We start from the raw sequence: 22,587 nt of genomic DNA, 5'->3' as shown, positions 1-22,587 counted from the left end.
TTTATACACTCATAATTGCGTTAATAATTGTCTTTATGTTTTTATGATCTAAAAAACACTTTTTGCAATTAGTTTTGAAATTTAACATTTTCAAAACGTTCTTTCTTTAGCGGGCATTTCGAGAGCAATGTGTACATTTTATTAAATACTCTCGGAACCAAAACGCGCTCGATCGTACAATTATATTTAACGGTTTAAAAAGAATTAAATTTTTGTACCATCGTCACTGGAGTAGCAGTTATGACAGTGGAGCTTATGATTTCGGACGCGCACGTCCGTTCCCATCAATCCATCGCCGAGACGCACATGGCATACGCAACATTTGAAGCATTCCATATGATAAAACAATCGTAGACTTTCGATTATCATCGCAGCGCCTCGACCTGAGAAACGCAAGGATATTTACGACAATGAAAAGATGTTTTAGCTTTAATCTACTACATTACCTAATTCCTCCCCGCAATGCGAACACTTCTTCTTTCCGCTCACGCTCAGCATTTTTTCCTGATTCCCGTTGTTATTCGCGATTGGCGCATGTTGCGATTTTTGAGACTGTAGGGTGTACTGTGGCGATTGATGTTGCACAGTCAAATGTTCTTGATTGTGAACTTGCTCTGGCCTAAAAAAAAAGAAAATATTTTTTCGTAAATCGTAAGAGAAAAAGCTTTTCTTTTTCTTTGAATAGAAAATCTAGCTGGAAGTTTAAATATAAATAAGAAAAAAAATATATTTTATTTTTCGATTATTGAAAAATTTTGTTTATATATTATTAAATATTAAATATAAATGTCTATACTTCATAAAATGAATTATTTTATAAATCGCCGAATACTGATTAAATATACCTTCGCCTTGTTAAAAGAGGTTTCTCATGCGTTTTATTCTGTACCCTTTGCGTTAGAGTTTGTATGATAGAATCGGGTAGCGGTTTGCTATCTGTGCGAATTGGAGCATTATATGGTACGGAAGTACCAGTTACATGCGGTTGAGATTTTCGCGCCGGTGATCGTTGATTTCTCTCATTAATCCTCCTTTGTTCCGCCTCCTGTTGAGAAATAATTGAGATAGAAAAACTTATCTTACGTGTTAGATGTTAGATATTGTATTATACATATTAGATTTTGTGAGGAATTCAATAGAATATATCATAAACATTGGAATAACTAACAAATTAAATCTTCAAAAAAAAAGAATGAAAAATCCTATTTCAACAACAATAAATTATTTATTCGACAAATTTTTTGTAACGAATTTAATGTGCCTTTCAAAATTAGAGAACTATATAAAGAAAATAATTTGTACGCCAATTAATAGAAATAATTCTAGTACGCACTTGAATGAGCCAATGTTGATAGTTCACATCGTGAGCTCCTCTTGGCACGTCACTCTTTCTTCGCTGGACCCACTGATCACCTTGAACAATTCGTGGACGCGGTACTGCGCTTAATGCCTGTAACGTCTGTCTAGACATTTGCTGGCCAGTGTGATTCCCAAGTGTCGTTGTCGGTCCGTTCTCCCGAATCGATGAGTCCACTTGTTGGGGAATCGAATCCGCGGATGGTATACGGCTATTTCTAAACATTCCCCATTAAATAAAGAAATATATAATTACCATGATCTATCTTCTTATCATACAAAAAAATTTTACTTTATAATTTGGATAGAATTTAACTAAACATTTATTATACAGTAAAAGAAAATTTAATACAATAATAGGTATCCATATACATGATTTATCGTACCTGATTGTAACATCTCTTTGTCTTTGATCTAGCATACGTGGTTTAGTAAGTGGGATCGATGGTGGTGGTGGTGGTGGTGGTCTCCTTCGTGGCACATCTTGAAACTGCAAATTCGGCATCGAAGATCTGTAATTCACTGCGGGCGTATGATATTTGTACTGTGGCGTGTTTTTAATAGAGTTCTGCGCAACATCCTGCAAGGATTTCCACTGTTCCTGTAATTGTTCTGCCAATCTAAGCTGCTTCTGCTCGCGATAGGCCAAATTATTGCGTTGTCTCTTTAATTCTTCCTGCTCCAATTGCAGCAGTTCCCTTTCCACTCGTAGCACTTCCTAAAGGGATAACATATTGATATATTTATAATTGCATTTTTTATTGCATTTACATGCACGTTTAAAATATTAGACACAAACGTTTCAAATTCTATCACGATAATTCTAATTCTTCTCTTTTAAACAAAGCAATTATTTTTAAAACAGCAAAAACTCTAAATATTTCTATGAATAAATAAATTTAATTCAAAATGTTAGTTAAATTTATTTGCTATCTTCGCGATTCTATAGAACTTATATTTCTTCACTAATAAAATTACATATCTTTCTTATATGTGATTAATCTATTCGTTTAACATACTATTATGCAAAGAGATCACATATCGAATCAAGCTGAGATTAGTTAAGATATCCCGATAGAAATCTAAAAGAGGCAGTAATAAAGAGGTACAAAGAATTCCTCTACGAATATATTTATGTAAAAGTTCCGTGCAAACAAGCGACTAAAACAGTGGTGAAGACAATTGTTGTCTTACCCCGGAAGGGAATTCATCTTCGTTGCTGCTCAACCCAGCACCGACCAATGCCTTGCTCTGCGAATAATTAGCAACGATCCCTCTATCAATATTTACACTACGCTGTATACTTGATTTTGCACCACACTACTGGAACGATCGAATCCTTCGGGCAATGTTGCAATAATGAACGTGACTAATGCGCAATTTTTCAATGTACAAATGACAGTAGTTATTAAAATAAAACGAACGGATAAAGAAAGTATCGACGAGAAATCACACGATAACATCGCCCCAAGGATGATATTTCCAAGCTATATCGGTTAAAAATGCGTGCCTCGGCTAAGAAGAAATTTGTGCATAGCTTCAAGTTTCCCCGGAAAAAAAAAACAAAACGATTGACATAGAAATGTCATAGAAAGAATATACTCGGAAAATACCTTGTTCTAAATTCACTATCTACTTGTAAAAAAAATCAGCCTTTTTTTCCTCGTTAGTTTCGCGTTCGAAGAATATATAAGAACCAAATGATTCGCCTTACCTCTTGCTCGCGAATTTGACTCTCCATCGTTCGGATGCGCATCTCCTCCTTGCGACACGCATCAGCGACTCTCCGCTCTTTCTCCTCGATCTCGTTCTGCATCCTCAGTTGTTCTGGCTGCGTCTCAAGCTCCTCGTCCTTTCGCTTGTCTCCTATGTACTTCGCTTCCTCCTCCGTCGTTCGCGCCTGGGTCTCCCGCTGTTTCGCTGTCTCATCATCGTGCTGCTGTTGCAGTGTTTGCTCGTGTGAGGAAGCATCTTCCTGCTTGCGTGCGTTGTCGTCCCTCTTGCGAAATGCGTCCTCGTTGCAGCGTAATATCGCCTCTCTCTCCAGCTGCATCTTCTCCTCCTCGAGTTCGCGCAGTTTGTGGGCCAATTTTTCCCCCAAGTCACTATAGCGTCACCAATGTATCAGACAATTTGTCCGTCCCAATATAAATTAGGTTCTTTTAAAATCGAATAAAATCCAGAAGATACTTTAAAAGTTTAATATCTCTCGGTTTTTTTTTTTTTTTTTTAGATATTTTGTCTCTTAAATTTTTTATTCGCAGAAAAAAATAACAGAAAAATTGTACGCCACGATCATATTTATCCGTACCTGTTGTATTCGCGATTATCGCCGTATCGCCACTGTTCTTCCTTCTCGAGAACTTCAATGATCTCCCGCTCTTTCTTTGTGATTTCGTCCTCCTCGGAGGAAGTCACACTGGCACCGAAAGGCTCGCTGCTCTGCCTGCTGTGCTGCGACATGTCGGGGCTAACCGGCTGCTTCGCCCAGTCCTCAACGTGTCCTAATTCGACTCCGGAGTCTCTCTCGTGGCTCGAATCCTGCTCGTAGTTACTGTCGGTGTCGTACGAGCGACGATGGAGTTGTTCGATGCGCCTCTCCTCGGCGAGAATCGCCGCCATATCCGGTGGTTTCGTCAGCGTTAACTCGGGTTCGAGATCGTCGTCGTTGATCTGCTAATTAACAAAATCGATATTGAGAATGTAAATCTATAAATCTGTTAACTTAATGTGATTATTTTTAAAGCAACCGAGATGTAGGAAAATGGCGGATCTCGGGGTGGATTTTTGTGCTTACCCCCTCGATACCGAGGAAATCGGAGCGTCTCGTGCGCAACTCTTTCTTGATTCTACGAGTGGAGTTTAATCTCTTGAGCGGCTCCGGCGGGCGATTCTCATCGTCGCTGACGTCCACTGGAGGCGGCGGTGGTTTCTCCTTCGGGGGTTCCACGCTCGTCGGTGGACTCAGAAGGAAAGGTTGATCGGCAATTATCTCCTCGTCGTTGGCCAGAGTTAGCGGTAGAATCTATAAGTAACAAAAAAAACATTTATGTGCGTGTTACGAATCTCTGAATTGTCTCATAAAATTCTATTAAACATTGTATTAAATGGGATTTAAATTAAGGTGTAATTTGTAACTAACTTGTTTGGAATTCGGCGAGGGTGGACTCGGGATATTCGGCGCGTCGGCCAAACCGACTTCCTGCTTGGTTAAGCTTAGGTTCGTCGGTCGTTCCAGCGGATGGTCGGCTGTCGGCGTGACAACCGTGGCGTTAGGCGCGTCGTGCACGTCAATGTCGGCGTCGCACTTTTTCATGGTGACGATAGCGGCGGCAGCGGGCATCCCGACGCTCGTCAACATCTCCGCCGTTTCCTGCTGCTTGTGCTCGACTGCGGGAGCCGCTGGGCGGTTCGCAACGGCGGCGGCAGCGGCGGTGGTGGCGGCGGCGGCCGCCTCCTCCTCTTGGTCCGCTTTCTCGATAACAATCCGTTCCTGAGGAGACGAGTCGCGGTGTAGCCGAGTGCGGAGTACGTAAAATGCAATTTCGCGCCATGTCCCGAGATTTTGCAACGCTACATTCTATGCAAATCGACGGATGATATAGCGTCTGGAATAGCGTTTCTCAAATCCGCGAAGATCGGAGACGGACGAATTCTGATTAAAAGAACAAGATCGAACTTTCTTTCGGTATTTCGATCGCGCTTATTATTAGTGTTCGAGGATATATGAACGTATCTTTCGATTAATTGACGTATCGGCAATATAAGAAAAATATTTTTAAAACTGCTTTTAATTAGGGTAATCACGACGCGAAGATAAATGAACTATGACACTGCGATATTGTGATGATTAAATTATATAATTGAAAAATATCGCCTCTCGGTTTCTAATTATCCTAATCAATTCGAATATTTAAGAAGTGTCTAGGAAAATGTTCCGTAATATGTATCAAACTAGAGCGGTTAAATATGAAAGTGATGTCATAGAGCTCGTCAGTTAATGCGAGATAACTATACGAGACCGCATTTTTTCTTAAATTGTAGCGACAAGAAATCGTACTGCGACACTTTCGAGTTGAAATTACGTTGAAATTTTTATGGCTCGTGCATCTGCGTCCGCGGATCCCTGATGACGCAATCGTTAAGTGACATAATATAATGCGTGTACTTCGACGCCGTGTACTTCACCGCAATTGTGATCGGCATATCTTCCCAGAGGTGGTGATTGCACGGAGAAGAAAAAAAAAACGTCGGGAGAATGTCTCGCACGCATACCAGATGTGAAATTCCTGCTGTGGGAATACGCGGGCGCGTTTTACCAGGCCGACGCGACGCATCGTTGCGTAATGTTACGCATTCGATGGGCCTCTCGCGGGAGAGCTCCGTAATCACGTGCGCTTTTCTCCGCGATTTGACGCGCCTTTGAAGATGTACGGAGCTCGTATTACGATATCAACGGACTCGAGGAGCACTGATTTCGGGTAATGATCCGGATAACGACGATCAAGATTCGTTGTATTTCTCGCGCGCATTCGTCACGGATCTCGTCACGATCGTGAAAGACTTGAAAGATTAATCTCGTTTATTGCGGATTCTTCGAATACTCGCGAAAAACGTATTACCGCATGTAGCGCTCAATTATTAAATGCAGATCGTTGCAAAATCTTCGTGTAGCGTTGTTTTGTAAAATATATTTTAATATAAATATTATTGCAAAAAAAATAATAATTTGCTGACCGATGATGCGTAATCGGTAAAGCATCGTCGAATAAAAGCTTATCAATTATATGTCAAGATGATGTGAATGTGTTACATGCACTGTGTAACGCCCTTTTTTTTTAATTAAAAAGAATGAGGCATTAAGCGATTAAACAGAAATGCAAATAAAGAATAAAATGATTAAATGCGTCTGAAATAAGAGAAATGTTCATAGTCAATTTTAATCGAATTGAAACACAGAAGAATTGAGGTCAATCAAACGTTAATATATCAGTATAGAACTATAGTTAAGATAAATTTAATTCTCTACAACTCTTCTCATTTCCACTCCGTTTCTCAAAGCAAAATATTCATAAAAGGAAAAAAAATGAAAAAATTGCACTTCTATGTAACTTTTAGATTCTAGATAACATCATTATAAGCTAGTCAGTACTCTTTCTCTTTTTCCTAAAAGCGGATACACGAGTGAGCGTTCTTAAGCTGTCAAAGAAAGACTACAAGTGCCAAGTCGATCACGCGATCTCTTCAAATACTACACGGCAAAATAAAATTAAAAAAAAAACTCACACTTCACTAACCCACACACGCACAACCGTTCGGTAGTACCTCTTACCTCACGAGTCATACTCGCAAATCGCATGCAGGTGACGAGCACACACGGGAAAAACTACGTTCACTTTCTCAAGTTGCAAGCGGATCGTGCACACGCCTCGAAAATTGCACAGCCACTAGAGATCACCGTGATGTCAGGTGTTGTCGGACTGATTAAAGCCGGCTGTGAGCGCGCACACGGCGCGATAAGGCGTCTTTCGGCGATCGAGGGAGAGAGAAAGAGAGACATAGATAAGAGGGATATCTAAGCCTCCGCTATCGAGACACGAGTTCTCCGATGGAGTGCAAGTGCGATGCGATGTGGAATTTCGTCAATCAAATACAATCGTCCGTCTCTAAGTAAGACTGATAAGGAAGGAATTTTGAGATCAGGGCCTACCTTATCCCCGTTTATGAACAAATCGGGCACGTGTCTAAAATTTCGATTAAAATGACAATGAAGACAAGCGAAGATACTATCGATAGATCGACCTGAATGTTATTTTTATCTTTATTTCGGATTATTAAAATCGTCCCTTGTACAGGAATGACTTTGAATTATTATGCCTCTTTTCTCTCTTGCTGTTCCTTTTTAAGACGAGACACAGAGAAAATCGGATCTCGCGTGGAGAACTTCCGAAGGTAGGCCCTGAATCCGAACGGGGGGCTATCCGTACAGACATGCGTGTCTCTCGTGAAATTGCCATTCGTTCTGGAGTGTACTAAAAAAAAAGAAAGGAAAAAAAAGAAGCCGTTCGTCGACACGGTGTTCCACACACCGGGGGCTAACACACAGCTCAAGCAAATCGCTGCTTTGCTCGAAGCAATCAAGAGTACATGACGTCTTACCTCTTCGGTGTATCGAGGACCGAGAGACGCGCGTGGAAAGGAAGCGATCGCGCGCCGACAAACGTGCGACAACCGTTGATGAAAATATCGTTGACGGGCGGCGACAGTAGGCTCGTATGGTTGCTTTTTATTTTACGGCGCGTTCTTTATTAGTAATTAACTGTCACCGCGAGTCTGACCTTCGACCCAGCGCGTCACGCGGCCGATATATCCATCGTACTTTGAACGCGGCTGTTATTAAAAGAGCATATTTATGCGCCCTATTAACCACGGAGATGAACTGCATCGAGATTTGCAGCGACAAGCTATTTGCGTTATTTAACGTCTTGACAGATCTCGCTAATAATTAATTTTCCAAAATTCACGGTCACAAATGAATCAATCCATTTGCTGAATTTCGATGAATTCGAATTGAATTGATCTGACGTATTAAAATTTGCGGACGTAAATTCTTTTAAAACAATCCAGGATTAATCTCTTTTCGATAACCACCAATGTGATAAAAAAACAAATGGTAAAATTTAAAAAAGAAATTAGAAGTTAAAAAGCAAGATAAAACTTTGTTATTCCGCGCGATGGAACTCACGTGAATGTATGATACGAGAAAATAATACAGACATAGCAGGTTTCGTTAGCCAGTGTATCTTATATTTCATCGTTGCTCGTTTTTTTTTCTCGGTTGATCGCTTATAATCCATGAGAATTAGTCATAATCGCGGATTTCCGGAGAGTTCTCCTTGTAAAGTTCGCTATACAAATCGTCACAAGTTATTCGAGCGTTTCCTTGGAGAACGCCCCTGCGATATCGCCGATATATATTCTAATCGACGTGCTAGAGACTTAATGCACGATCGTAATTAAGATGAGGGGCAATTGAACGTGTTATCACAATGGTTTTATTCCCGCTTACGGTCGATATCGGCGGTCAACTTTAATCGACCGTTCCGTTCGCCTCGCCAGGCTTTCGCCGCAATCGCGGAGGGGATAGAGTTAAACTGCCGATTAAAGTCAATTAATGCCGAGATCGGCCGTTATACGTCCTTCCTTAAATGGCATATGTATACGAGATAGCGCTTAGGCCGTCTGCTGCTGTTACGTTCGCAGACATATACGGTATAATACCGCAATTGTGAACTCTATTACAAGTCGTTGCGCCGCCGTATATATATATATACATATTATAATACGCGTAGCAGCAGTTTCACGGTAGAGTTTCTGCATAAACCCGATCTAAATCTATACGTATCGTAACCGGAGATTTACCTTACAGCTTCGCACCTGCGCCTATTTACATGACTAGCGGCTGGCGTATATATACGTAGCCTAAGTTTACGTAACTTCACGCTCAATGAGCGTAGAGACACGACAGCGATTCGTTAATGTTAAATTAGGGGTAACAGTTCCTCCCTCCGGAGGAGTCCTCGAGCTTCCCGAAGAACTGGGAGCGGAACTCTCGGAACCCCGGGTGACGAAAGCGTTAAACGGAAAAGAGCCGCGCAACCGCGCTCAGCTGACGTGGAAAACGCGTATATGTTTTCGAACCGTTCGATCCTCGTCGACTAATATAGGCGGCAGTTGGCACGAGGCTAAGGTCAAAGCGACGATGGAGTTGTTCCTGGAACCCTCGTTTCTCTCAGCGTTTCACACCCTCGACACACCCTCGCGATTCCTCGCGTCCGACGGGGTGGCTCTACGTAATACTACTAAAAGTATCTAGAGCACGGCTTGTCTAGAGGCTGATCAAAAGCGGAGGACTATTGCGCGGATTGTTATTGTCTTATATATTAGAAAAGATGGTCCTCGCGTCTTTATTTTTTAGGAATTTTTCGAGGCGTTGCCGGCTTGCTGATCGCTTCTAACCTCGGCGACGGGGGTCGTCGTCCGCTTGTCCACCACGTTCACGACGCGGTTCACCGTGATGAACGGCGTCACCGGCGGCGTCGTGGGCGCCTTGCCCTGAGGTACCACCACCTTCTCGCACACCTCCACCACAGTGCGACGTCGTTCCGCAGGCGGCAGCGCGTCGTCGTGGCGTCGCACGCTTGCTGCGGGTAGCCTCGACGTCGTGGGTGAGAGCGGAAGTTCCGCTGAACTACTCGTTTGCGGGGAAACGGATGAGGAGACGGTCTCGACGGTCGCCGTTTCGGACGGTCTCCGAATCGGACAGGGAGACTGATTATTACTCGCCGAGGGTTTGTTACTCGCGCTGTGCGCCTTTGTGGGCGAAGCTTTGGGAACGAGCGAGGTCAAGACAGAGTCGGAACTCGTTGGCGAAGACTTAGTGGTTTTGCGAGAGAGAGGGGTGGGAATCTTGGACGTGGGGCGGCAGGACGCAGGCTTGGAAATCGGGCTGGTTTCGGGGGGAGACAGGCTAGGGGTCGTCGTCGTTCTGACGGAGGGAAATGACAATTGATACGTCTCCGCGCCGGGAATGGTGTCCGAACACGGTTGAGATTGAGAGAGAATGGATAGATTTTGCCGCTTCGCTTGGCCAACGAATTTCGGTCTGGCTTGCTCGATAGAAAGTTTCAGACTGGCCGATACTATGGATTCGCTGGGACTCGGCTCGGAATCTGTCTTAAACTCGACCGCGTCTTTGCCGAACGCCCGTAGTTTCGAAAGGCTTTCGGGAATTGTCGTTTCTTGTCGCAGAGGTATTTTGGGACTCGGATGAATGATCGCGCGAGGCACGGAAGTATGCGAACGAAGTGCGTTAGAATTAGTAATGGTTTCTACGCGCGCTTGCGGCTGTGATTTGTTAGTTGACAGTTCCCCAGAGATGTCAGCAGTACCCTACAGAATCAGAGAGTTACAACCCGATATGTAGTTGTCCGAAACCCATCACCAAAAAGAAGAAAAGAATACAAAGGATGTAGTAAAAAATATAGAAACAGTGCTCAATGTCCAATTTTTTAAGATGTAAATAGACGTATCAGAAAAAGATAGTTAATAAAAGTGAAATAAAATTGAAATTGCTTTTCTCAAATATGGGCGTAAGTTTAAAAGTTTTTCGATTTAAAAGTTATTATGCCTACATTTTAAAGATTTAAAATAGAAATTATGAAATGAATATGAATTGCTTCTCATCGAATATGTGATTTAAATATGGGAAAAATTTATATTACTTAAAATGCGAGATTTCAAAAGCGCTTCGATGTTTCCCTTACCTTGTTCACTGCTACTGCCTCCCGGTTGGTGAACTGTGAGTGAATAACCGTCGCGGTGTCGTTCGGCGCCTCCACCGTCGTGCCCGACGCCAATGCGTCCTCTTGAATGACAGACATAGTCTTGATCCTCTCCTCAATGGCAATTTCTCTTCGTTCGACGACCGCGCCGCCATGCACCATCTCCTCATCGATCGGCTCGTCCGCTTGGCTGACCGAGCAACTTACGTCCGCGGTATGGATACCCGAGTCCTCGCGATCCGTGTCGTTCAGGAGTTCCGCGGACGACGACGAGGCGGGATACTGGCGTCCGTAATCAAGCTCCTCGAGGCTTTGCACGCGCTCGAAGGTGTCCGGGCCGCTGGACGCGTCCGCGTCCAGGGAGTCCAGACTTCTGTGGAAGACGGCTCGCGGTACGCGGTATTCCGAGTCGGGCGACGAGCTCCTCTCGCTGGGCGTCGACGTGTCGACTCTGTTCTCCTGATCGCGGAAACAGAGCGGATGCTTGCCGACGTGCGCGGGTCCTCGTTTGTCCGTCGTGTCCTTGCCTCTGGCGGCGTCCAGCGCGCTGAGACGATCCTTGATCGTCCTGGCGGTAAGCTCGCCGTTGTGCGAGCGCGACTCATTCGTCGTGGTCGGCACCGAGGACTCGTCGCTGCTGCTGTACTTCTCCAGAGTGGACAGTCTCTCCCTGAGAGGTCTCACCGTCTCTATATCCTCCGTGCTGAGCTTGCGGTGAACGGAGCTCTTGCTCTCTCGCTCCGAAGCTTGCTTCTCCAAATGGGTGAGCCTCTCCCGGATAGAGCTCATGTCGCCGGACAATCGGTTGAGAGTCTTGTTAGCGAGCTTATTATCGCTGTTCTCCGTCTCGTACTTCTGTCTCTCGAGACTCGACAGCCTCTCTTTGATCGACTTCGTACCGGTGAAGTCACCGGACAGCCTGTTATTTGTCTTGTTGTCGTTGCTCTTTTGCGACGCCTTCTCGAATACCTCGCGTCGCTTCAGTATGTCCACCTTCACCACCGACAGCGGGGACTTGCTACTGTCGTCGCTCAAGTTCGTCTTCGAACCGTTCACTGACGATTTCGCCGCCTCCAACTTAAAATCGATCCCGGTTAAGGATTTCCGCGGTATGTTTTGCGACACTCTCGACACGTAACCGCGAATGGCGCCTTCGTATGTATACTCTTCCGGTTCGGGTGAGCTTGTTGTCGCGGTGGTACCGGAATCGTACTCCTGATTGTGATTCAGATTACTATGAAAACCGCCACTGAACATTTTTCTCGCGGTAGACGTCGCCGTCGGCGTCGTTGTCGTCGGTGCCACTGTCGACACCATTGCCGTACTAGTATCCGCGGTCGTCGCCATCGCTGTCGTTGTTGCTGATGCAATCGTTGTTGTTGCTGATGTGGTCACGACTGTTGTCGTCGTCGTCACCGTTGCGATGCTCGTAGATGAGGTCATATCGGTGGCGTTATCGACGTCCGAATGGCTCTTTTCGATCTCGCTGTCTCTATCGCTCTACAATTTGAAAGAGCGAGTGTAACATAATGTTATCGAACAATAGGCTGTTGTTCGTGAGAATAGATATCTACAAAATTTTGCGCAGTAGCACAAAGGTGTATTTTAATGTTTAATTTGTAATATTACTCTTCTCTTATCGATTTAATATAGAAATGACTATTGATCGCGCGACGGACAACTTGAGACTAAATAAATGTTTGTAGGTGACACATAACGTCAATAAATGTAAGAACATATAGCGATCATGGTCATGTGATTATACAGTTTGGTGAGATCATTGTGATATGGCGATAAGTTTTGAATTTACGAGTCAATAGTCTTGTAAGGATTTATGAATGTGCTAAAAAAAAATGTAAATCAAAATTTTGTAATTAATCGTAACGATAAGTTCTCGTCAATTTGCGTAAAAAATAAAAAAATATATTTAAACATAAATTAATAATTCAAAAAATTAATTTTTCTATTTATAAAATTGATGTCAATAGATTTAACGGAATTGAAATTACTATTCTTCTATAAAAGCGAATCGACGTGCGTATCACGTGTTTGAATAAATGCGTACCAGAACACTATGTGTGTCGTCATGCGTATCGCCGCTGACCGAGCTCTTGCCGCTGCTGGTACCGATCCCGAGGTCGCTGAGATCATTCGCATCCTCGTCGTTGTACATGGCCAAGCTGATGCTCAGCTTACGGCCTCTGTTACCGCGCTCCTCCATCATCTCTGAGAAGGTTTTGTTCCGACGACGCTGACGGTCGTGCTCCTCTAACTCGAGTTTCTTCACCTCCACCACCCGCTCGATTATATGTTCCTGCCGCTTCCTCCGGCTACTCTTCCAGTTATCCAAATTCTATGGATGGAACGTTCCGTTTCATTATTAAGAAAACCGCACACTAACTTTTAAATAAAGAAATGTATAATAATCTATGAAAATATATGATATTTAGTTAACTTCGATAAGAAATTTTACGTTTGTGAATTTTGATAATATTTAATTTGGTTAATTATTGATGGTTTTAAATTTTCAATAAAACAAATAGTAGATATATTAGATGAAATATTAGAAGAAATAGTAGATATATATTTTTCTGATGATGACGTAATAAGTTAATCCGCTTTGTAATATTGCATTTCAATGAAAAAGATTTATAAAGGAAACGGAGCAATTTTTTGCATAAACATTTTTCAGCTGAAATATAAATTTAAATGCGTGATTGAAAAAAAATTAAAGCTAAAACTTGAGATACAGCGCAAATACGAATTGTCGAATCATAATACTTATCTCTTTTAATAAGGATGACTTTGAATTTACTCACCGATTGCCAATCCTCAGGATCATCGCGGACTTCCTGTTTAATTTTCTTCACCTCTTGGACTTTTTGTAGTTGCTCCTGCGCGGTTCGATACAGCGAACATGGTCCGACTTTAACGAATTGTAAAGGATTGGTCGCTTGCTTAGGAGGCGTCTTCAAGGTTGTTTTCAATTTTGGTGGTTCGTGCGTCTGCTGTAAAAAAAATTAGAAGGTCATATTCAACATATTTCTTTTCATGCGTTTCATACATCATCGAACATCTTGCAATCGCAAAACAATTTAAGATACTTAAATAAGATGATAATCTTAATTCAAGCAACAATTTATAGATTAAAGTGGAATAGTTTGTAGACATTTTTCTATAAACATAAGCGTTTTGAAATGTTGCTTGATTTGAATCAAGAAAATAAAAAAAAATTGTTTTCAAACCGCAGAACTGATTTTTTTTAATTATAATTTTTTTTTTAATTAATTATTATTTGTGTATTTGTTTTGAATATAATCGCTTTTTGAGAGAAAACAGAAAAAATTTGCAACGAATACTAACCACTCTTTCGTTTCGCCGCTCGGACGCGGCGGTTTGCGACGAAGCAGGCATCCTTCGCGCTTTCCTGCTTCTCTCGCTTTTTTGAGGTACTCCTCCTCTTCAATGTTGAACGACACCTGTTCGCACGGCTCGGCCCATCCTATGTCCTGTTCCTGCAAAAAACAAAAATATTAAAGATTAATAAAAAATCTTTAAATTTACACGATCAGATAATAATATACAATAAAGCTTGTCGTTCTCGATCATCTTATATTCAATGAAATATGATTAAGTTGTCAAAGTCAAATATGATTAAGTATTGAAGTAATCAAATTAATTACTTAAAATTTATGGTATTTTCAATGATATTTTTTTGAAATAGCTTGACAGTATTAATTTATGACTCTTCTTTGTATTCAATAAAATAAGAAATGAATCTCTAACAATGCGAATGATCTATCAGATATATATTTCGCCTTAGTTAGACTTTCATTTATAGCAGATGTTCGCCTTGAATCGAGAATGTTTATCGCCTTGCGCACAAATATTATCGTATTCGGTTTACGTTCACGCGTCATATCCGCTACACGTGTGTTATTTCCGAAAATTTGCTCCATTCCAAAATAATACGCATCACCTTCTCGTAGCAAAAATTGCAACGCGAACGTGCAGTAAAAAGACGAATTCTTAAATTTCTCTCAGAAGTTTCCAAAATACTTTAGGATATTCCATCATTCTCTTTCTCTAACAATTTAAAAATAACTGCATATATTATTTTTCATAAATACAAAGCATTTAATAAAAAGACGCTACGTCAACGTGTTCAGACTCAATTTTTATTAAAGGAACGATCTGAAGGCGCTCTGAAGCGATTCAAATCGTATTTTTCCCGACGACCTCACGGATGTCTACGGTACGGCACATCGAGATGCATCCGCCGATAGTGCATCTGCCGCCCGTAAGCCCGTTCGCCACGGCGGACGGAGCATGTCGCGCCGCGGTTGTAGACTTCGATACGTCCGATTGCATCGCGCGCCAGCCGATAGAATCCCTGTGTGACACCTATGACACGCGCGGCATCGCGATCATTTCAAATGACATGGTAAGGCGAACCGTGCCTACCGGCGTGCACCAAACCGCGCGCGTCACCGAGACAAGCAACACGATCGACGAGTGCAGCGCAACGCTTCAGATCCGCCGCAGATCGCTCGCGTGGAATCGGCCGAGAGCAAGCAGCCCTTTCAAAGTAGTTCTGGAGCGAACGGCGCGGAATGCAGTCTTCGAAGAAGGAAATCGACGCGAGAAAACAAAACAAAACAAAAAAAAAAGGATCGAGCGAGGAAGTCAAGGCTGGATATTTCTGTCGTTGCTTTGGCTCGTGCGCGAACGCGCGCGTAACAGGCTGCGTCTTTTCCAGCGGTCTTATTTAGTTTATCCGAGATCGCGGTGTACTCTGCAGTCGATCCGATTATTCCCGCTCGTTAAACTTTGAACATGATTTTTCATTGACGTTCGCGCTTTCATGTAAAATTTGCTGAAGACCGATGGAGCGTGATCTTCTCGACGCTCGCGTGAAGAATATAGCGCAATTAAGGCATTTAAGTGACGGCATGTATCGTGCGACGACGGTATCGCGTGTTCAGTGCGCTTATTTCCAATCGCATTTAGAAACAAGAACCTCACAAGATTGTACAAATAGTTTTTCTCTCTCTTTCTCTCCTTTCGACAGATAAAAAAAATCTCTATTTTTGACATTCGAAAATAGCGTCTACATAATAATATTCAAGAGTACTCGTTAAGAGTCATGCAAATCAATGTACAGTGAATCATGCATAAATAAAAAAAAAATTATAGAAATAAAAAATGCAATTTAAATCAATGAATAAATTATTTACGAGCAAAATAATTCACTCGATCCAAATCGATGAAGAAATAACAAGATGAGTATACACGATGCATGTGACATTCGCGTAGTTAAACATTATCTTATATAATCCACGCTACAAATTAATTAATAAGCAGCGAAACTAAATTGATACTCGTAAACACTCACACACATACATACGAAGAATTATATTCTTCTATAGGTATAATATCATCAGGTCACAATTCACAATGCGTGTCGTTGCAGCCCGATGCAGCGCGATGTGGATCGCAGTTGCAGTCGCATATGTTCTGAAAATATCGCGGCCCCGCTATTTAGTGCGCGCAACCGCGTCGAAAAAGCCGCTCGGATCGTACGGCAAATCCGCCAGTTCGCCAAAATAATCTCGTATTTTTCGAGCCTTACGAGCGCCCGTTATCCTTTTACGCAAACGCGTTTCGTTCTTTCGTCTCGGCGGGACGCAAAATCTCGTTCTCTTTTATCCCTGCACGTTAATTGTGTATTATACGTCTCATCGTTTTTTCTTCCCTGCAGCATTTTTCGTTTCGCAAATAAGACAGCAATAGCAATCGAATTAACCGCTTCAATTAAAATTTCAATTAACCGCTATGGCGCGAAAAATAATGAATTTATACGTCGTTGACTGGCAATTATGAGTTACTTCTCATTATCATCGCATTGTTAGCATTATTAAGATAACACGCTCCATAGAGAAATACAATGTTTGCTTATGATAAAATTAATACAATTAATATTTTAAATAAAAAAAATATAGCATTAATGGAAAACATTTTTAAGAAACTCAAATAATACACAATATAAAGCTCCATTCTATAGATTAAATATATTGTTATTTTGACACATTAATGAATTGTTAAAATATTTTTTATTTACAATATTACGCCACACGGAGCATATACTTCTGCTTCTTCTTTCGGCGATGTTAGTTTTATACAGAGCAAATTATCAGAGACTTTGTTGCTTTTTTTTTTTAAACTCGACCTGGATAGATTTCCACGAAGTTTCGCTCATTGCCAGGACAGCAGATAATCGTTGCGTAACCGCAGTGACGTATTCAGCTGTCGATATCGAAACACTTAATGTATACAGTTCGGAAGAGGCGATTGATTGATGCGACATCAAAATGATACGTGAATAAATATTTCCATATGATATACAAAAACGATCGACTGTTCCGAGTCGCCGCCGCTCGCAGCGAGCGTTGAACTGGACGCGTGCTTATCGCGGAGCGTCGCGACGCTTCGTCGTTTCTAACTTTTATTCTTTCTTCCAGACGCGACAGGCCATCACGCGAAGAGCCACCGTAACATTTTATGGTACATAAAACGATTGCTTTATGCCACCGAGCTCGGCTGGTCGGCTTCGGTCTTTTATTAAACTATGTCAGGGTGTTTTACGGTCATCGAGCACTCTGGTCATCATAAACTATAAACGCTAAGCTCGCGCTGCCGCCTTTATAGAACGTCCAATTCATCTACGGTTGGTCAACGTTGATCCCGGCCGTATTATAGAGCTGCTTTCTACGTTACTTTTTTTTTTAAATATCAGCAGCGCCTGTGTGTGCCGTCAAGGATCTTCAATATTGACGCGTGTGTCATAAATTAACACAACGCAGGGTCATAAATGACTACGTAAAAAAATTAAGTGGTACGAAAGAAATTAAGTGAGATACTAGTATATGCAAATATCTTGTTGAATCAGCTGAATGCGTTACGTAAAAACGTACGACGGATTAAGTGCGACACCGTCAAAATAATTCGAAAGACTATATCTTCCCGAAAATCGTTTTACATCTTTATATTGTAACGGACACGGGGATTTTTGTCGTATTTCGTAAGACGGTTTTTCAAAGCAGAAACAGCCAATCGTCGAGAGGCAAAAGTCATTTCCGCGGATAAGTAAGCTGCAGAGAGGAGGCATTCACATCAGGCGTTCTCTCCTTCGCTTGTTCGACGCCACGAGGTAAAACGGTAAGACGCGAGAGTGCCGAGATACCCTTGATGTGCCATTAGGACGAAAAGAAGCAAGTGGAGGCCTGGGATTTATAACGCGCTTACGTAAGGCTACGCGAGGCTAGACCGAGACGTCGCGCGGCAAATCCACGACGAAATATATTCGCGAAGGAAAGCAACCTTCGCGAATGCGAAGGTACAGGCTCTCCTCTCTTCTTCGTGGCGCGGCGTAGAAGCTCGGGCCGGTTTTCGCTGTCGGTCCAGACGTGCATGCGGGTCCCCGGTACATACGATCGGTACGCACGCATAGGCACACGTTTCTCGGGCCCGATCGCGTGATCGTGAGTGCCCCCTCCTACGCGTGTATGCCGCGTACGTGTGCATCCAGAAATATACGTCGGAGAAGCCGCGTATCTCTGTATATACGCTCGTACCGCGGGTATCTCGCGATTATTTATCAGGAATTTTCTAATACTGACGTCTCATACCGTACTGCTTCTTCGGCTACCATTCGCGAACACGAATGTGGAAAATGAATTGTAAAAAGGCAAGCAGGGACGAGATACCATCACGATTTTGATCAATCAAAATTAATATAAAGTTACGTCAAAAATAAAAAAAAAATTTGATGATATGAACAGAAATTATATTTATACATCGTCTGCAACTTTTATATACATGTATCTGTTTGAAAGTATACTTGAGATTTCTAATCATACGTCACGTAACTATCTTTCGTCCAATAAAAGAAGCTTCAAGATTTATCGCAACCACGATACCTCCGGCTCAAGGCCGGTTAGACCGTAATGAAGAATTGTCCAGTCGTCTTTTTTTTTTAGCAATAAACAACGACGAAGTACACGCACGCGACGGAGCACCTTGTACCCACGTCGGGGAGATACGCACGTGTGTTGGCCCGAGCCGTACAAACTGCAGGCCGCTTCGCGTGCGCCGATAGTGCGACGTAGGATGCTGCACGTACGTGTAGTACGCGTACGTGCACGTTTGTTTGCCCGTGGAGAGCGGTGGCTAGGTCACGGTCAGGGCGATGCCCTCATCTTCCCTTCGGGAGAAAGAGAGGTGGCCGCCGCTCTGTGATGCTCTAAAGCTGCATCTCGCGGGCCACGCGACCGACGACGACGACGAATCGCGCGATATAACTTGTGCGGTGTGTACGAGGTCCTCCTCCCCTTCCTCCTCCACCCTCATTCCCTCCTCGATATCGCGCGTGCTTTATATCGCGATCGAGACTCGCTGAGAACTCAATTAGAGTATGAGGGATAAATCTTCGCGGTCGCGATGGCGAAGGTAGCTCGCTATCGCAGCACGAATTCAGACAATCGTCATCGTTAGTACGCGATGAAAAAAAGAGGAGGCAAGTATAAATCGGCCGATTTTTTTCGGTGGGGAAACGAGATTTCAATAGCATTAGATCTACGTACGACAACTCTTTAGCTTGATATTCACAACTTGATTCACGAGTTTATTTATAAACCTGTAAATCTATTCGTTTCCATTAATTTCGCGATGCTCGTTGTTACACGTTAATTCATATTTTTCTTGAAACGGAATAAACTGGAGAGTCGTCATGGTGCAATCTCGCATAAACAAGCTTGTACATTAAAGCGTAATAGAAAGCAAGTAGCGTATCGCTCGCTGAAATCGGAATATATTTATGAATCACCTTCTTGAAATTATGAATTATTTAATCTGCGCTTTTAGAAGATTTTTTTATCGCGTTGCGAAGTTAAACTCCTGCAGACGTAAAGTAATTGTACACGTTACAGCAATACTAGGACGTTTTCTCCTAAATTGATGCGAACGAAAGAAAAGAGGAAAAACTTGTATACATTGTGCACAATGTCTCGTGAGTGCCGTTATACGTAACGCACATGCACCGTAATAGAAACCGATCGCTAAAGGAGCTAATCACAAGCAAGAGGAAGTGAAGAGAGAGAGAGAGAAAGAGCAGAGATGTTAAATGAAAGCACGATCCTCGGCGTCATCGTCGTTCGCGTCGTCGGGAGAGACGGGAGTTATCAGTTGCGAGATGCGCGTCGGTGTGTAATAAACGTCCGCTGTATAAATATGCATAGCGCTGTAGCAGCGAGGCGCTATCTCATCAGACGGAGGTCGTCTGAATTCCCCGGGCGCGTGATACGCACGCCCGCGACGCAACGTTGCGCGGCTGCACTTGAACCAGGAAATTGTCTGCACCCTTGGCGCGCGACGGGCAATAAATAGACGTTCCCCGGCCGCTGGTACGCGCAATGATTAATCGGACGCATCGCAGCATTCGCATTCGGGGGGGGAATCGCGAGAGATCCTCGTAGAGAGATCCGGAACTGCGAAGTTCAAATCGACATTGGCGCGATTACGTCTCTCCTTCGCTTTATGAAAAAGAAACACACGCCCCTCTCTTTTCCGCGAGGAAATTCGAAGCGACTTGATCTCAAGTTCAATAAAAATGCTCGAGGAAGCCTACTTTTGCTCGAACGAAACGTATGCGTACAAGGCTCAGTGATGCATAAAATTAGAGAGATTGGGAAGAGAAATAAGATTGAACTAGCTAATTAGATTCATACAGTAATCAATAGTACATTCATTTCACCGATTATCTATCCACATGCATTAAGCTAACCGGTTTCAGTGGATACAAAGTCGAACTTTTCTTAAAAAATTATTCAACTGTTTTGTTTAGGCACTGTCGTATAATAAAAATTTGAATTTGATTTTTAAAAATTTCTTTAAAAAAATTTTTTTAATACTCAGCGTTTAAAATAGCACTTTAAATATGAAACTTTAATATTTTTTGCTATCTTTCTGGAATGCATTTGGAATACTGCGAGAGAACAACAAAGGGAAGGACACTTTCTTACGGTAAATCCTACATCGGTTAGTGCTTCAACTCGTTCCGCTCTAGTTTCTACAGCACGGTGAAAATTCATTTCCACTCCTACTTGCCGGTAAACTTTCCTGACATATTACTATGCGACAATGTTGTCAGACACGAACGTACTTTCAGAAAATCAACACCACCATTATAATTATATCTATCGGATACTTGCTACCTTATTGCAAAATATTCATGATATTTATAGCGAAAACTTAAAAATCTAATAATAGCAGCTCAATTATTAGTCATGTCCACATATTTCTATCTAAAAAAGTATAATTTTAAATAGAAAAATTAAATTTAAAATCAGAATGTCCGAATATTCCGAAAGATATTTTTAAGCTCTAAATAACATTTTTAGGCTGTATTTTTCAATTTTTATTCGATTAAGCTAGTTAACTTTTTTTCAGACTTTCATATTGATTTAATTTTGTGTTCATTTTCGTATCGAATTTTTAGACTTGTTACTGGTTCATCCTAATTTCGAGAGTCACGTTTGCAGTCTAGTAATGTAAAAAGAATCAAATCATCGTGATGAGTTTCGCCGCTGGCTCTTTGCACTGCAAGGCGAAATCAATGATGCCGGGCAATGAGCGTAATTGAATTACTCTGCAGCCTTACAACGTACCGACACGTGATCCATATGGACGTGCGGTCGCGTACCGCGTACTAAAAAAAAAAAACAGAATTCTAACGGCCTACATTCGACATTACGTCATGCATCCGTTCTTCATGCACAATAGTTGATGCTGAAATTGCTTGCTTTAATTACAGTTTATCCAGTTTACGAAGGCGATTATATCGTCTCTGTCCGATCGGCCGTGATTAGCATCTAGTGGCACGCTATAGAAATTGTTCACTCGCCCGATCCTCGAACATTTTGTAACGAAAGTCCTTTCTCGGCTACGGAAATTAAACCGGCGCGCGGAATAAATTTGCACGTAAAACGTAATTTAAAAATCAATTACCTCAAAACTAATTAATAATTAAAAATCGTAAAATGTTTCGCATCACGTCAGTATCTTAATAAAATCATTGAATACGTACGTCGTAACTAATTATATTATTTAATATACTTAATTATTATATCATTTTTTTATTTTGATTTGGAGAGTTTGTCTTGTAAATTTTCTTTTTATTATGAATCATTATTTTCTTCCTACTCTAAAGATTTAATCTAAACTTATTTTAAAAATTGTATATACACAAAGACATACAAGAGATTAGGATAACACGGCTTTGCAACGACTGACACCTGACTAAAGGTTAAATTACTTACGAAATCGCCGCTGTTAAGAGAAAGAGAAAGTATATTGCGTGAAAACCGGGAATGCAGGTCTTATGAATTACGAAAGAGCGATTTTCTAAAACAAATGTATACACGTCCGTATGTAAAAAAAAATTGTCTCGTGCGTTTGCATATCCCGCGTTGTTGTTATCCTTGACGGGAATCGCGTCGGAAAGGTTCCTTTCAAATCGAAAGAAAACGAAAGAACGACAAAACTAACTCAGGAACATAATTACACAGTCGGTCTAATATTTAATTTCATGTCTACTCTCTCACGTTTACAGGTGGTGGTCACATCGATAATTAACCTTGAAACAGTTTTTACAAACATGCCAGATTCGTCATGGTTAAAAGTATAGTTTAGCTACGGCTAATAACTAATAATTATTATCGACAAGTCTGCTATCAACGTAAAAGCGAGTCATCGATCTCTTCCGCTTTACTTTATTTCACGGCGTTACCCATATTATCCAATTTTCCTGTTTTATCTTTCCTTTCTCATT

General features: G+C 42.0%; 2 protein-coding genes across 4 annotated transcripts in view; one reads left to right on the top strand and one right to left on the bottom strand.

The window, feature by feature from the left end:
- LOC105462811 overlaps window positions 1-22,587 on the top strand; it is a 91,075-nt gene that overhangs the window by 4,021 nt on the left and 64,467 nt on the right. The window lies entirely within an intron of this gene.
- LOC105462738 (calponin homology domain-containing protein DDB_G0272472-like) overlaps window positions 1-22,587 on the bottom strand; it is a 55,227-nt gene that overhangs the window by 495 nt on the left and 32,145 nt on the right. The window contains exons 2-15 of one of the 3 annotated variants that reach the window (XM_011709566.1): window positions 14,064-14,215; window positions 13,520-13,708; window positions 12,766-13,053; window positions 10,683-12,200; window positions 4,499-4,849; window positions 4,154-4,381; window positions 3,668-4,032; window positions 3,071-3,461; window positions 2,551-2,607; window positions 1,743-2,074; window positions 1,334-1,574; window positions 846-1,045; window positions 447-619; window positions 219-383 (exon numbers count right to left, since the gene is read on the bottom strand). In XM_011709566.1, coding sequence (XP_011707868.1) covers window positions 219-383; window positions 447-619; window positions 846-1,045; window positions 1,334-1,574; window positions 1,743-2,074; window positions 2,551-2,607; window positions 3,071-3,461; window positions 3,668-4,032; window positions 4,154-4,381; window positions 4,499-4,849; window positions 10,683-12,200; window positions 12,766-13,053; window positions 13,520-13,708; window positions 14,064-14,114 — 4,549 coding nt within the window. In that variant the 5' untranslated portion in view covers window positions 14,115-14,215. The remainder of the gene's footprint in view (window positions 1-218; window positions 384-446; window positions 620-845; window positions 1,046-1,333; window positions 1,575-1,742; window positions 2,075-2,550; window positions 2,608-3,070; window positions 3,462-3,667; window positions 4,033-4,153; window positions 4,382-4,498; window positions 4,850-10,682; window positions 12,201-12,765; window positions 13,054-13,519; window positions 13,709-14,063; window positions 14,216-22,587) is intronic. The other 2 variants (XM_011709567.1, XM_011709568.1) reach the window with 2 other exon arrangements.

This window comes from Wasmannia auropunctata, unplaced genomic scaffold (assembly GCF_000956235.1).
Source record: "Wasmannia auropunctata unplaced genomic scaffold, wasmannia.A_1.0 LD336095.1, whole genome shotgun sequence".
NCBI classification, from domain to species: domain Eukaryota; kingdom Metazoa; phylum Arthropoda; class Insecta; order Hymenoptera; family Formicidae; genus Wasmannia; species Wasmannia auropunctata.
This window is presented reverse-complemented; position numbering and strand designations above follow the sequence as displayed.